Source organism: Phocoena sinus, chromosome 3 (genome assembly GCF_008692025.1).
Source record: "Phocoena sinus isolate mPhoSin1 chromosome 3, mPhoSin1.pri, whole genome shotgun sequence".
Lineage (NCBI taxonomy): Eukaryota > Metazoa > Chordata > Mammalia > Artiodactyla > Phocoenidae > Phocoena > Phocoena sinus.
The window spans coordinates 114,031,877-114,048,793 of NC_045765.1; the positions used below are offsets into that span (position 1 = coordinate 114,031,877).

The following is a 16,917-nucleotide window of genomic DNA, read 5'->3' on the forward strand; positions in this document are numbered from 1 at the left end:
GTTAAAGTTCTGTAACTGTATGTTCTGAAAATATACACTCAGATTTAACCCTGGGATTTTAATCTGAAATTCTCTGTGGTATAGAGAAAGGTGAAGGAAAAAACCCAACAGCACTGGTCCTTCAAATAATCTCATTTCACTTCTGTTCAAAAACTATATTGATATTTGTCCCTTACTCCAAAATATACAAAAATAGCAGAATATTTATTAAAATGAACATGACCGCATGAATATGTCTTTATTTTTCATCTTGGATAAGTTTTAAATTAAAGGCTACATTTCTGAAAAAAAAAATTTGGTATAGAATATTAATAGTGGTATAACTAAGAATTTTAACAAATTAATTATAATTTTTATGAGTAGTTTACATTGAACCATGTTAAAAGTTTATCCACTTAATCATTTTGCAGTTTATGCAATATATCATCATATTATACACCTTAAACTTGCACGATGTTGTATGTCAATTATATCTCGATAAAGCTGGAAAAAATTTTCTAAAAGATGACAGTTGATTTGTTAGTCTTTGTTTAGGAAACATCATAACATCTGTACCTTCTTTTCTTATGTTTGAAAGGTTGATTTTTAAGGAAGACACATCTCTTAGATCTGAGTTCAGTCTCCATCCTGGTAAAAGTAGAACATGCAAAGGTGAGAAATAATTCTTTTCTCTAAGTAGTTCCTTTAATTTTCCAAGTATTATTATTCCATTAACTTCTCCTTTTATATTTAGTCTTATTCTTTAACTCTTTACATGGAGTTAGTTTCTTACAGGCATCTGTAATAGACCTTAAAATCTGTTATTTTATAAGGATAGCAATGGGGATTGTAACTTCTGGAAGATGTTTAAGACTCTTAGAGAGGGCTACTGAGTTGTGGAAGTGGCACTCGAATAGCAATTCTCCACCCCAGAATTTCCTGCTTAACCCTGAGCTTGCCTATTTGCAAAAGTAAATAATACTTTATAATAATCAGTCTGATTCTTTCTGACTAAAATTAAGGTACAAATATCCTTGGTATATATATTTTAAAAAAGAGCCTTTCACTTACAAATTCTCCAAACCTCCTAAGTCCACTTCTAGATCAATTTAAGCACTTCTGGAAAAATCTATCACTAATTGTTACAGTTCAAAAAGATCAATTCTGCAGTAGCTGTTCAAATTGTAGGTTATTTCCTTTTATGATTTCTTCCTGTGAGCCATTTTTTATTGGAGGATGTCTGGAAATAGGTGTAGAATGGAAGGAAAATCTCCTAAACATCATGAAAATCTTCTTGTGTGTATACACTTGTCCCTTGTCATCGATGGAGGATTGATTCCAGGAACCCCTGTGTACACCCAGATCCTCAGATTCTCAAGTCCCATAGTTGGCCCTCCCTATCTGTGGATTGCACATCCACAAATTCCACCAGCCGCAGATTGTAAGCATAGTACACGATATGGTCTGCGGTTGGTGGAATCTGTGGACGCCATACCCATGGATATGGAGGGCCAAATATATATCTATGAAAAAAAAAATCCTTGTTTAAGTGGACCTGCGTAGTTCAAGCCCACTGTAGTTCACAAAGTCTTCACTGTACTTCCTCTCACCTGATACCCTAGTGGCAAATTACAGCTTCTTCTTGGAGTAGTTTTTCCTACATGTAATTGGAAGGGATAGTGTGTAATATTGGTCTCCAGAATGTGTTCTTATGATATATAAAATGACACTAGGAAGAAGTTAGAGATCTGTTTCAATATTCCAACCAAGTTTTTTCCCTTCCCTTCCCTTCCCTTCACTTCCCCAAATGGATAGACCTTAATTATTTTTGCCAATTTTTAAAAGTATAAAATATTTTTTAAATGTAAAATTATATAATGCAGAAAGTGAAAGATCCCATCCCCTTCTCTTCCCTGTAATTCCACTCCCAACAATTGGCAGTGTTTAGTATTTGTGTTTCTTTCTAGACTTTTGCATACCAATATATATATCTTTTTTCATAATTAGTATTGTACTACATGTATTATTTCTTTGTTATATTGATCTACCTCAGCCTGTTAAATTGCTGCTTTTATTCCATTGTATGAATGTACCATTTAATGATTTGATTATGTTTGATGTTTCTCAGTATTATATCTTTGCCTACTTTTCTGATTATTTCCTTAGAGTAACTAGCTAAAGTTAGATTTGCTTTAAAGGATGAGCACATGTCAGACCTTGACATATATTGCCCCCTAAAATAGATGACTTTTTCCCTCTAGGTCCAACACAGGACATATGCAATCTTTGCCAAACTGGTGAATAAAACATATCTGATTATTTTAATTTGCATTTTTGAAGAATACCAAGGCTAGGCATGTTTTAATATTGACCATTTATAGTTTTTTTGTGTGTGTGAATTGCCTTAATGTCTCTTATTCTCATTTTATTGTTAATTTATAAGAGTATTTTATATATTAAAGATAGCAAAACTTTGTTGTATGTACGTTGTAAATAGTTTTATCCAGTTTCCTAGTTATTATTTAATGTTATTCATGATATGTTTTGTAGTACAGAAATTAAAAATTTTTATATAATAAAATCTGTCAGTCTTTTCTTTCAAGGTTTCCTTTTTCAAACTTAGAAATATTTTACCTATCTCAAGACCATAAAAATATTTTCTTTATCTTTTTTTCCATTTATTATATTTATTGTTTTTACTTTTATGTCTTTAATATTTTTAGAATAATTTAGCATATGGAGGGTAGGTAGGGTAGGTCTCTAACTTCATTTTTTTAAATGATTAACTAATTGCCCCAGTATTATTTATTGAATGTCATCTTGTTGCCACTGTTTAAAATACCATTATTGTTATATATTAAATTCCCAAATATATTATAGGTCTGTTTCCCACTTTTTGTTTTGTTTCACTGATATATTTGACTATTTCTACTTCTGTGCCATCACTACATTATTTTACCAGCCTTAGATTTTAATACATTTCCATATCTTGGAGGGAACATATTCTCCTACACAGAGTAGTTGGCTTGCAGCATACATCCTAAGCTTCTTTGGTACAAACAGCAAGCTCTTTGGTACAAATAGTATGAGACTTCAGCCACTGTGAGCTTCCAGCTTACCCTCCTTCATATTTTGTCTGTGGGATTTGCTCTGAGCTAGGTGGTTTTCTGGGATTCTGATGGAAGAATTCCATATACCGGTTACTTCTGAGGGAGCCCCTCCTTTTCCTATGATGAGTGACAAGCTGCTAACCAGGGTTTGGTTTCCCTCTAATCCATTCCCATCTTCTATATTTTTTATTTTATATTTCCTTTTTCCCATTGCTGCTTCAGATTTTTTTTTAAAACTAATTTCTTTGGATTCTTTTTGGGAACTTGGAAGGGAAGAAAAGTTAAATATGGGCTAAATTTGCTGTCTTGAAAATTCTGACTCTTCTTGAATAATATATTAGCATTATGAGTTTTAAAAAATGACTTAAAATGAAAAAAGAAAGTGTTCTTTCTAGCAGGGTTTAAGTCTGTACAATTTTCTTTATATATCCTTTGCATTCATTCATCCTGGGACAAAGAAATATCAAGTATTATTTCATTCAGCATTGTGTATACGTTTCTTCTTAAATTTAAAAACCTTGACACATAAAAGTGGCAGTTAGGAAATTATGATTTACAAAATGATTTTTTAAATTTATTTATTTATTTTTGGCTGCGTTGGGTCTCTGTTTCTGTGCGCAGACTTTCTCTAGTTGTGGCTAGCAAGGGCTACTCTTGTGGTGCGCAAGCTTCTCTTTGTCGTGGCTTCTCTTGTTGCAAGGCACGGTCTCTAGGCATGCGGGCTTCAGTAGTTGTGGCACGCGGGCTCTGGAGCACAGGCTCAGTAGTTGTGGCACACGGGCTTAGTTGCTCTGCGGCATGTGGGATCCTCCCAGACCAGGGCTCAAACCTGTGTCCCCTGCATTTGCAGGCGGATTCTTAACCACTGCACCACCAGGGAAGTCCCGTACAAGATGATTTTTAATGACATTTTGCAGTGTCTATAAAATCCTTGGGTCATTGTTAAAGCAGAGCAATAAAACTATTGCAAATGATTTATGATTATATTTCATTCTAGGCACTCCAGAGATTCAACTTGGATTCAAACTCAGAGAGGATCCACAAGAGCAACTGAATAAAAATCAGATGATGCCTATTCTTAGTGAGGATGCAGTCTTACAGGTATGTAGTATATTGATTAAATACATACTTATTGAAAATTGATAATGCTGTTTGAAATAGGGGCAAATTACTAATGATTAATTCTATTTGTCTATTATTTTACTTCTTTCTTTTCTTACTCAGTTTTTTCCCTTTTCTTCGCCAGTCATTCTGTTTCTTCACTGCAACTTCAGTAAAAGCCAAGTGTTTTAGGCCCTCTTTCCTTTATTTATTTCTCTTTCTGGTAGAGATGTGGAATTGAGAAGGTTAAAATAGGCTAAAATAGGATATAATAATTACAGTTTCATCTCCATTGTGTGTCAGAGGTCACCTTAAATTTGTGAAGAAGATACTAGTCTGTGTAGTATAATTTGAGATATGAGCCACTGAAAGACCCTTCTATTGTCGTGTGTGTGTGTGTGTGTGTGTGAGTGCATGTGTGTGGGCACACACTTAGATACACAAATTTTCACTTGTTTCTTTTTAATGCAGTCACCATGGGGAAAGGTAAGGGATGACTCATTTAGCACCTTGGCATAAATAAGTTAGCTAACCAGAGATAACTACAGAGTCTTAAGGAATAGAACGGAGAATACATGTATTTTAATAGCAGAAACTGACGGCAGTTCCAAAGAGTGACCATGCGGGTTTATTTAATATTGTACCTAGGAAGGTGTATCACTTGAATTATATCTAGTCAAAAGAGTAAAATTCAACACCAAATATTTTTTTAAAGCTGAGATGTCCATATTTAGTTTCTACTAATTTGTTAAATATCATTTTTTTAACTTCTGATTTAAGAAAAATAATTTTTTCCCTTTAGCTTCAGTAACTGTGAAATGGGAAATAAAAATTAACTTTTTTCAATTTATCTGAGAAACATTTACCATGTGAATATTGTATCAGGCTCTAGATTATACCTCAGAATGGTGATTTTGAGAACTTGATTACCAAACTTATTTGGATAGTGTTGACTTAAAAAATTGCACAAGGTGAGAGTTACGAGGTAAGTTTTATTTGGGGCAAAATGAGCACTGCAGCCCGGGAGACAGCGTTTCAGATAACTCTGAGAAACTGCTCTGAGCAGGCGAGGGGAGCAGCCAGGATAAATTAGGAGTTTTGCAACAAAGGGCAGGTAGTCGGGGACGTTAAAAGATTATTGTTAATGAAAGAAAACCAGATATCTCAAGGAATTTAGATCTTTTCTGTGTATGAGAAGATGCCAGAGTCTGGGCTCGTTGAAATCATTCCTTTGATATGAACCTCAGCTCTCTGGGGCCGGTATCCTGTATTTTCACATCCTGAGTTTCCTCAGGGCTCACCGCAGGGAGTGGCTGCAGTCTGATGGCTGCTAGATGGCAGGTATTCTTTTCAGCCCTGAATTTCCTCAGGGCTCACGGGCTCACGTTGGATGGTTGCAATCGTTGATGACTGTGACATCCTTTGTTTATCGATACGGCAGGAAATATTCCACTTATAAATATTCCATTCCATTTATAAATATTCCATTTATCAGTAGCTTTTTAAAAATATAGACTCTCAGACCCGTATTTGAGTAGAACCTAGGACTGTCCATTTTTCAAAAGCCTCCCAAGTAATTGCTGATGATCAGCTGTTGGAACGATTGCCATAGAGGACTTGAAGAGTTAATGAATGTATGTTTCAAAGATTTTTCATGAGATTGTAACTCAGGAATCTGCTGGTTATGGGCTTGTTGTAAAATTAAGATAAGAAGGATAAATGAAGCACTTGGTATTTGTCCCTCTCTTTTGCCTTCGTGGGAATTCATTGGTAGTAAAACAGATACCTCCTTTAACTTTCCACTGCCCGCCTCCCCCAACCGTTTTTGTTTACAGTAAGAGTTAGACCATGTTACCAAAGTGTTAAACATCTGTAGCAAATTTTAATTGATATCAATTTTTAAATTGACAGATGCTGCTTTCACAGTTTTTAATTTTATTCTTTGAAAATAAACCTTTAGAAATTTAACTATATGAGTAAAATTGATTTTGTCAAATAAATAGACCAGAAAAGGTGCTTTCCCAGAGTTATTTAAAGAAAAAAATATATATTGATTCACAACTTCAACCTGATTTTAAGTAAATTCTAAATAATTCAGTTACTAATCAGATTTCTAAATAAATTTTTCTTAAAACTCAGATATAATATTGATATTCAACTTCAAAACAAACTATTTTAGAAATGATGAGATTGGGATTGACACATATACACTACTATGTATAAAATAGACAACTAATGAGAACCTACTGTTTAGCACAGGGAGCACTACTCAATGATCTTTGGTGACCTAAATGGGAAGGAAATCTAAAAAAGAGTGGATATATGTATATGTATAACTGATTCAGTTTACTGCACAGCAAAAACTAACACAACATTGTAAAGCAACTATACTGCAATAAAAATTTTTTTAAAAATGATGGAACATTTCAAGTAAGGGCAAACTATGAAGAAATAGAGGATCTTTGGTTTGACATGCATTATGCTAATTTTTTTTGGTTTTTTTTTGTTTTTTTTTTTGCAGTATGCGGGCCTCTCACTGCTGTGGCCTCTCCCGTTGCGGAGCACAGGCTCCGGACGCTCAGGCTCAGCGGCTATGGCTCACGGGCCCAGCCGCTCCATGGCATGTGGGATCTTCCCGGACCGGGGCACGAACCCGTGTCCCCTGCATCGGCAGGCGGACTCCCAACCACTGCGCCACCAGGGAAGCCCCACTATGCTAATTTTTAAAAACATAGGGAGCAGTCTTTTAAAATATTTCATACTCATCATTTTTATTGGGTCTTGCTGTACCTTTTCTTGTTCTTTATAGGTGCTATGGCAAGCAGTTTTTAAACTTTACATAGAAATTTTAAAAATTTTGTTTGGAGAGTTTAGTAGTATGTATGGAGAGATAATTGGAGACATTACTATCAAAATTAGGAGGTATGATAGTTAATTTTATATGTCAACTTGTCTGGGCCATCAGGTGCCCAGATAGTTGGTCAAACATTATTCTGGGAATTTCTTTGAGGATGTTTTTGAATGACATTAACGTTTAAATCACAGGATTTGGGTAAATCTGATTGCCCTCCATAATGTGGGTGGGCCTCATCCAACCAGTTGAAGGCCTATATAGAACAAAAAGACCAGCTTCCCTAAGCAAGAGAGAATTATCCAGCAGACGGCCTTTGGACTTTATCTATACCATCAGCTTTCTTGGGTGTTGAGCCTGATGGCCCACAGTGTAGATCTGGACTTGCCAGTTTCCATAGTTACATGATCCAGCTCCTTACAATAAATCTCTTTCTATGTATAAACATATCCTGTTAGTTCTGTTTCTCTGGAGAACACTGACTAATATAGCAGGCATCATTGATCTTACTATAATCATTTTTGAATACTGGAAAATACTTGTTTGATAGGGAATAATGATTAATTCAGTCTTGTGGTTATTACCATCAGGCTGCTTCTTCCATCTTCTACTCACTGAAATGTTGTCTAAGAGGTATGAAACCAGGTTGAATTCACTTTTCCTCTCCGTTAAGCAGCTTCCACCTTCCACCCTTATCCATATGTAGTGGTGAAATCAGTTAAAATGAACATTTAAGAGAACCTTGAAAGGGAAACAAACAAGCACAGGCTTGTTCGACAACTGTGTAATGGAAGAAGGATCATGGTTGGCAAGACCAGAGCTCATGGAGAGATTATGTATATATATACTGCAGGGTCTTTTTTCTTTTTTAATTTATTTTATTGAAGTACAGTTGATTTACAATGTTGTTAATTCCTGCTGTACAGCAAAGTGATTCAGTTATATATATATATGTATATATACACACACACGCACACACATATTCTTTTTCATATTCTTTTCCATTATGGTTTATCACAGGATATTGAATATAGTTCCCTGTGCTATATAGTAGGACCTTGTTGTTTATCCATTCTATATGTAGTAATTTGAATCCTGCAGGGTCTTTTTTTTTTTTTTTTTTTTTTTTTTTTTTTTGCTGTGCGCGGGCCTCTCACTGCTGTGGCCTCTCCCGCTGCGGAGCACAGGGTCCGGACGCACAAGCTCAGCGGCCACGGCTCACGGGCCCAGCCGCTCCGCGGCATGTGGGATCCTCCCAGACCGGGGCACGAACCCGCGTCCCCTGCATCGGCAGGCGGACTCTCAACCACTGCGCCACCAGGGAAGCCCCTGCAGGGTCTTTTTAAGCCCCAGTAGGCAGGTAATACTCTCTCTTGCTAGCTACCTCTCTGATTCATGAATAGCTGGACCACTCAAATTCAAGGTGAGTTTTCAAAACTTAGGGAACCCCTTGACTCTATTATGCTGATCATTAATGTCTTTGATATCCTTTTCCTGACTAACCCATCCTGACCTGCTTTAATTCTTAGGGTCCTAGAATTGCTGTCTCTGCCCAGAGTTGCAATTGCTTAGGAATATTTTGGGAAGGAATGGATGAAAACAGGTCTTTGGCACCTTACTCAGCCAGAGTAAAGATATTTCTCATTCAGTGGTTAAATAACTTTGTGTTCAAGTTGTATTTAGATACTACTCAGTGGAGTTTTAAATGATCATTTTAGCATTACTAACACTGAAGCAATGTAGAGGTGGTACCACATGTCCAGATCAAACTCTCTAGAAGACAATCATGTGGATATTTGGAAATAATAAAAAATATTTGTATAGATAACCGAATTTGGCTACCTCAGTCTGAGAGAAAGGTATTTTAAGCAAACATTATCAATAATTCATCAAGATCACTAAAACGCTGAACATCAGGAATGTGTATTCTGTTCTGCGGAATGTGAGGATAGTTTGTGTGAGACATCTCATGCCTCATGGAGAGCCAGGGTTGGTCAGGCTGATCAGGTTGGCCAGGCTTCCATTTCTCTCCCAGTAATCCATGATTCAGTTGAAGAAAATGATCTCAGATAGTAGAGTATTGTTTTCTGGTTAAGCATATATAAACAGATTTGCTCCTTTCCCAGATCCTCTAAATTAATACAATTAATTTAAACCTTCTTTCACCTCTCACACCCCACCCCCAACAGATTTTTTTTTTTAATGTCTGCACTTTATTGCCCTCGTAGGGGCAGGAGAAAAATGTCACATGTATCAAAAGCATAGATAGCAATTTGTACCCTTTAAGAAAGAATTGATTGAAGTGTATCCTTACATTTTGTTAATCAACAAATGAACAGCTCCAACCCCCATTATATTCCAAGGCATTACCTCTTGAGGGGTATTTCTGCCTATGGAAGAGGAAAAAAAAATCAGCTGTCAGGAGCAGACTTTCTGCTTACTTGCTCTCTTATCTTTTGTATTTTCCTTATGTGGGTAGGGTTAAATGAAAAATTAGCCCTCAATTGGAAAATTCACTGGTCCTTTAGTAAGATGAATGAAATGAGTGTTACAGATACTTGAATGAATTGCTTTGTGAAGACTCAGAAATACCAGGTAAGTACATAAGTGTACCCTGTTTAATTAATCCTTGGGAATATCTAGGTTTACTTTCTTTTTTTTTTTTTTTTTTAATAAATTTACTTATTTATTTATCGTATTTGTGGCTGTGTTGGCTCTTCGTTGCTGTGCGCGGGTTTTCTCTAGTTGCAGCAAGCGGGGGCTACTCTTTGTTGCGGTGCACGGGCTTCTCACTGCAGTGGCCTCTCGTTGCAGAGCACGGGCTCTAGGCACGCGGGCTTCAGTAGTTGTGGTGCATGGCTTTAGTTGTTCCGCGGCATGTGGGGTCTTCCTGGATCAGGGCTCAAGCCTGTGTCCTGCATTGGCAGGCAGACGCTTAACCACTGCGCCACCAGGGAAGTCCCTAGGTTTACTTCTTGAAATTCCTTCTTCACTCTGGACCTCTGAGGTTTTTGCAAAGTCTGCTTAGGAAGTATGTATATGTGGAACCAATGTGATAACCTTGAGCACTATAAGGATGCACTATCAATAAATAACAATGAACATTATTAATTGGAGAGGATTTAAGTTCTCAAATTACTTTGTGTCTTCTTGTTATTATGGCTGTTTCAGTGATCAAAAATGCTTGGAAGTTCAGGCTAATGGCTTTACATATTTTCAGAAAGCTTTATTATTGATCATAGAAACAAACTTAGAGGGTCCCCCAAAGAGAGATCTTTTTGTAAAGATCTTCTTTGATACTAATAAGATATTTAAGGTAAGAATTCCTTTTAAAGCGATGAAAGCCAGTGTGCTGTGAAATCTTAAAATGGAAACATTTTATCAGAACATTTTAATCTTTTTTGAAAGGGACACAACAACTTCAGGTTTTCTGGCATGACTTGAGAATTAGGCAGAATCCATTAAGCATTAACACTGTAACACAAAGGTTGTATGATTTTTGGCCCTCAGGAGAAATATTAGAACTCAGAACCTGACAAGAGTGGCTCATCAGAACTATTATGGATTAATGAACTAAGAAAAGGGAAATGCTACGAATAAAAAGAAGGAACACTCCCTTTCTCTTTACCTAAGTTCCACAAATTCTTTTACAGAAAGAAATTAAAACAAAATACTAAACATAAGAGCCAAAACTATAAAACTCTTAGAAGAAAACATAGCGGGAAAGTATCATGACATTCAATTTGGCAATGATTTCTTGACTATGAAACCATAAGCAACAAAATAAAAAATAGATAAGCTAGATTTCATGAAAATTAAAAGCCTATGTGCATCAAAGGACACTATCAACAGAGTGAAAAGATAACTCAAAGAAAGGGAGAAAATATTATTTGTAAATCATATATGTGATACAGGATTGATACACAGAGTATATGGAGACTCTTATAACTCAACAACAGCAAACAACTGATTAAAAAATGGGCAAAGGACATAAATCGACATTTAGTAAAGAAGATGTAGGAATTCCCTGGTGGTCCAGTGGTTAGGACTTGGCACTTTCACTGCTGGGACCCAGGTTCGATCCTTGGTTGGGGAACTAAAATCCTACAAGCCACTGCAGCATGGCCAAAAAAAAAAGAGACATGCAAATGGCTAATAAGCATATGAAAAGATACTCAGCATCTTTAACCATTATGGAAATGCACATTGGAACCATGATGAGATACCATCTCACACTCATCAGGATGGCTATTACCAAAACAAAATAACAAGTATTGATGAGAATATGGAAAAATTGGAATTCTTGCTCATTGCTGGTGGGAAATGTAGAATGAAATGGTACAGCTGCTATGGAAGATGGTATGGTGATTCCTCAAAAAATTAAACATACAATTGCAATATGATCCAGAAATTCCACTTCTGGTTATATACCCAAAATAAGTGAAAGCAGGGACTCGAAAATATATTTGTATACCCACACTCATAGACGCATTACTCACAATAGCCAAAAGGTGGAAGCAACCCAGGTGTCCATTAATAGATGAGTAGATAAATCAAATGTGGTACATACATACAATGGAATAATATTTAGCCTGAGAAAGGAAAGAAATGCTGATACATGCTACAACAAGGATGAACCTTGAAGACATCATTACTAAGTGAAATAAGCCAGTCACGAAAGGACAAATATTGTATGGTTCCTTTTATATGAGGCACTTAGAGTAGTTAAAACAGAGACAGAAAGAATCATGGATGCCAGGGGTTGGGAGAGGAGTAAATGGGGAGTTAGTGTTTAAATAGGTATGGACTTTCAGTTAGAGAAAATGAAAAAGTTCTGGAAATGGATGTTGGTGTTGATTGTACATCAATGGGAATGTACATAATGCCACAGAACTTTAAATGGTCAAAACAGTGAATTTTATGTTTTATATATTTTACCACAATAAAAAAAGATACTAAGAAAGAATAACATATTTTAAATGTTAAATTTTTAGCTTGTTGCATTAGCTTAGTATTCCTCAGTTGGAAAAAACTACTGTTTTTTCTTTCTAGCAACCTCAAGATGAAATGGAACAAAATGAAGCTCCGTTACAGTAAGTATAATGATTTGGGCATTATTATATTATAGATATTTTTTGTCATTTTACACATATAAAATAAGTGTTCTTTTTCTTAAGAGTTTTAGAGTTATTGTATATTTTTGAATAATTGCCCCTTTAGCAACATAAATATATGTTATTTTACGAACATTGTAGATAAGTTTCATTTCATGAGAAAGACTGAATCAGTTGATTCTCTAATATTACTTAAAAAGCAAATTTATAGCATAGCATGAGGGAAGAATTTGTAGAGCTTATTGAAATTAGACTTTCATAGAACTATTATACTTAAAGAGACCTTATCCTTTCAATTTTTTTTAAAACAATGGTTCTCAAAGTAAAGCCTGTGGACCCCCTGGGAGTCCCTGAGGCTCTTCCCAGAGGATCTGTGAGGTCAAAACTATTTTCATAATAATGCTAACACATTATTTGCTTATTTCATGGTATTGACATTTGCACTTACAGTGCTAAAGCAAATGGTGGATAAAAAGCTGGAGCCTTAGTAGGCATCAGGGCAGTGGCACCAAATAGGACTGGTAGTCACTGTATTTTTCACAGCCATGTACTAGCGGTTTAAAAAAAAAAAGGCCAGTTTTACTTAGTGCATTTGATGAAGCAGAAAAGTTATTAGTTTTATTAAATTTCTACCCTTGAATATATATCTTTTTACGCTTCTGTGTAAAGTGTGATAGTTGTCTTAAGAAGAGCACTTGTGCACTTGTTTGAGTTATAAGATTAGTAAAAAAAAAATAGTTTCACCTTTTTTTTTAACTTGGAAGAATAACTAACTGGTTATTCACAATGGAGTATATGGCAGACATTTTCTTGAACTTTCTGGTAAGATCAGAGGAAATATTTACAAAGGTGACCTTTTTGAGATTTTTATGATGAAATAGATCAATATAGGGAAGAGCTACATAACTCAGCAAATCAGTATTTTCTGAAAGACCAATGCATAATGTCACAGCATCACCCATAGACAAGTAAAATATCCATTCAAAGTGCAGCGTAAACCAATATAAAAGTTCATTGATTTTGTTTCAATTTTCACATTTCCAGTAACCTTTAAGGAAGCTATTGCTTTTAGAGTTTTGGTATGTTATCTAAAAAGAATATGCACTATTATCCTAAAAGGCTGCTAAAGTACTCCTTTCTTTTCCAACTGCATATCTGTATAAAGCCAGATTTTTGTAATATACTTCAAATAAAAAAATATATCGCAAGGCTTCCCTAGTGGCACAGTGGTTGAGAGTCCGCCTGCTGATGCAGGGGACATGGGTTTGTGCCCCGGTCCAGGAGGATCCCACGTGCTGTGGAGCAGCTGGGCCCGTGAGCCATGGCCGCTGAGTCTGCGCGTCCAGAGCCTGTGCTCCACAACGGAAGAGGCCACAACAGTGAGAAGCCCGCGTACCGCAAAAAAAAAAGAAAAAAAAAAAAAATATATATATATATATATATCTCGCAAAAGATTGAATGTGTTGTAGCAGTTCAGGTGGCAACTGTCTTTCATTAAGCCATACATTAAAGAGATTTTTTAAAATGTGAAACAGTGCCACTTTCTCACTAAATTTTTTTTCATTTTGGAAAATGCAAAAATGTTTCATAACAATATAATAATAGATTATTACTGTTACTTAAAAATTAATGATTATTTAACATTTTTCTCCATTTTAATTTCTAATATGTAAATATAAATAAATAGAAGCCACATGAACAAAAGCTCTTTGAGTTCCTCACTAAGTTTTAAGAGTGTAAAGGAGTCCAAAGACCAAAAGTTTGAGAATCACTATTTTAAAATAATCCTTTTACTGAATATATCAGCAATATAAGTTCATCTACAGAAGTGGAAAAAGGAAAAAGACTAAGAAAGACTAATGCAGCATCCATGGTCTCACAGCCCGGAGAGAACCATTGTTAACATTTTGGTACATTTTATTTTAGGCTTTCTATATATTTTTGTTTTGTTCATATTTTCTACAAAATTGGGATTATTCTGCAGATACTTTTGTTTCCTGGGTTTTTTTTCTTTCTTTCTTTTTTCTTTTGGCCACACCACGCAGCTTGTGGGATCTTGGTTCCCTGACCAGGGATCGAACCCATGCCCCATGCAGTGGAAGCCCAGCCTCCTAACCACTGGACCACCAGGGAATTCCCCCTGTTTTCAAATTTTATGTAGTGTTTATCGTAATTATTATTTCACATCATTAATATTTTGTAAAAACATGAATTTTAATGACCTCATAATATTTCATTGTATAACTTACTATACTGTAATTCATTTAATCATTTCGCTAATATTGGACATGTATGTTGTTTGCAGTCTTGCCTAATATAAATAATTATTTTTTAATACCTTAGATGAAAGTTTGCTCTATTTTCAAAACTTCTGTGTTAAATTCTCTTTTATAATTAAGGAAAAAATTCTGCTGTTGATTCAAACTACGATTTTGTTTTATTTTAAATTAGCTTGTACTCAAAGAATCATGTTTTAGGAAAAAAATGGCATTCTTTTCTATTTGCCTCATTGAAGTTATTCTATATGAGCAGTTTCATTTTCAAGATAGCGTATACTGATCACTTCTTTTTTTTTTAGGCAGGAGAGAATGTTCAATTTATTATTCTTGCTTAGGATTCAAGTAGCTATGCCTGGTTCATAAAAACTGTTCTTAAAACAACTGGAACAAGAGGCTTTTTTTTTTTAAAGGAAGATATCTTGATTGCATTTGTATAGTAAATTAGATTGAGAAAAAATAGTTAACTGATTGCTTTTCTTCAATCAACTTTTTTTAAACATCTTTATTGGAGTATAATTGCTTTACAGTGTTGTGTTATTTTCCGCTGTATAACAAAGTGAATCAGCTATACATATACATATATCCCCATATCCCCTCGCTATTGCGTCTCCCTCCCACCCTCCTTATCCCACCCCTCTAGGTGGTTGCAAAGCACTGAGCTGATCTCCCTGTGCCATGCAGCTGCTTCCCACTAGCTATCTATTTTACATTTGGTAGTGTATATGTGCCAACGCTACTTTCTTACTTCGTCCCAGCTTACAGTCAACTTTTAATTATCCCAGGGTAGATGATCAAAATTGTAGATTAGGCATGACCTTTATTTTGCTCACAACCTCTTCCCTTCAGTAGTTCCTACCTTTTTATCCCCTGCTGTGAAATACAAGAAAGGTAAATAATGTCTGAGAATTTTCTCATGAGTGACTTTCACTTACATCTCAAGCTATAATGACAAACTTTCAGTGTATTTGAGGATTTAAGTAGTCAAGCTTCATAAATTAGGACCAATTTTTCTCTCTCACTCCACCCTTCTATTTGGTAGACAGTCATCTCCAAAGTTACTTTCAGACCTAAATGTAGTTTAGCTTGTCTACACTCCTAAAGTTCATTCCTTAATTTTTTTGGCTCTCTCCATTTTTGCAGCCATTTGAAATTTAAATGTTAACAAATTGCTAGTAATTGGAGCAAAAAAAGTTGATCCTATTTGAAATTCCTTTAAATTAAAAAGAAGTTTAAATTGTATCTGAATGAGAAATAGTGGCGTTTTTTCCATTTGAAACTTTATATGTATTTATTAATTAATTGATTGATTTTTTTTTTTTTAGGATTAGAAAAAGTTGTCCAGCGTTCACTGTATCATTTCCCCAGGCTGAACTTTCACCGAACCACCAGAGTATTCAAGGTACACTTTTATGAGTAGAGTCATATAAAGTGAATTTGTCTTTGCCTAAAAATAGAAGGCTTAATTAGATATGGATTTATTTACAACTAGGCTGGTCTACTATACATTGCTTCCATATATTTTTACATATGAAATCAGTGTTGCTGTTTACCTTGGAATCATGCTGCTTAAAGTTGCCCATATGCGAAGAACTCAGGTGCGGTCCATACCTACTCCTCCACATCTACTTTTTTGACTTGTAATTTGGGGGCTCAAATTTGAAAACAATGTTTGTTTTCTCTATTCATAGCATTCTTAATATGTATGTCTGTCTTTCTTGACTGGCAGTTAGGCAGGCCATTTACTTGATTTCAGCTGTATTAGAGGGTAGCTGTCTTTCACTTTGAAGTGCCACCTATGTATGTTGTATGACAGTGTAGTAAATATTCTTAGTGGTCATTGAAACTTTGTATTATAAGAAAAGGCACAAGGACGTGATACTTGAAGTTGAAAAGCTAAGTTTTAAAATATCTGTCTTCTGATCTGTTGCTACTACAACAATAGCAGTACCACTTAACGCCATCACCAACTCTTGCATGCGCTCCTAGTGCCTGGATTTTGGTCTGTAATATTATTTTAACAAATATTTATTGAACCTGCTAAGTGCCAGGTGTATGGGTGCTATGGGTGTACAAATGCCAAGCAAACCAGGGATCCTAAAAGGATAGCTGATCTGTCTTGGAGCTTGAAGATATTAGGATGGATCTGAAAATCTTACCATTGTTGGAAAACAAAAATGCTTTCAAGGATGTCAAGGGGCAGTGCTAAAAGGGTAAAGAGCTAGGTCAATTGTGCTCCCACTGGCCAACCTGTGACAAATTAGCTGGGGAAAAAAACTAACATGATTTTAGTTCATGGAAATAAGTTTGTGAAAAAAAAATCATGAGTTCATAATGATACTCAAAAAATGTTAGTAGTGTTCAAAAGGTAGTCTCAATACAGGAAAAAAAAACAACTATCGTAGAATGTTTAAAATGTTTTAATAACTTTAAGAAATAGAGACTTGTTGATACATGTACCTTTAGGACATCTCCTGATTCCTTTT

At 35.4% G+C, this 16,917-nt stretch overlaps 1 protein-coding gene across 1 annotated transcript in view; it reads left to right on the forward strand.

Annotated features, from left to right (window-relative positions):
- ANKRD31 (ankyrin repeat domain 31) overlaps window positions 1–16,917 on the forward strand; it is a 130,625-nt gene that overhangs the window by 8,283 nt on the left and 105,425 nt on the right. The window contains exons 2-5 of the mRNA XM_032625092.1: window positions 578–651; window positions 4,087–4,190; window positions 12,094–12,134; window positions 15,757–15,833. Coding sequence (XP_032480983.1) covers window positions 578–651; window positions 4,087–4,190; window positions 12,094–12,134; window positions 15,757–15,833 — 296 coding nt within the window. The remainder of the gene's footprint in view (window positions 1–577; window positions 652–4,086; window positions 4,191–12,093; window positions 12,135–15,756; window positions 15,834–16,917) is intronic.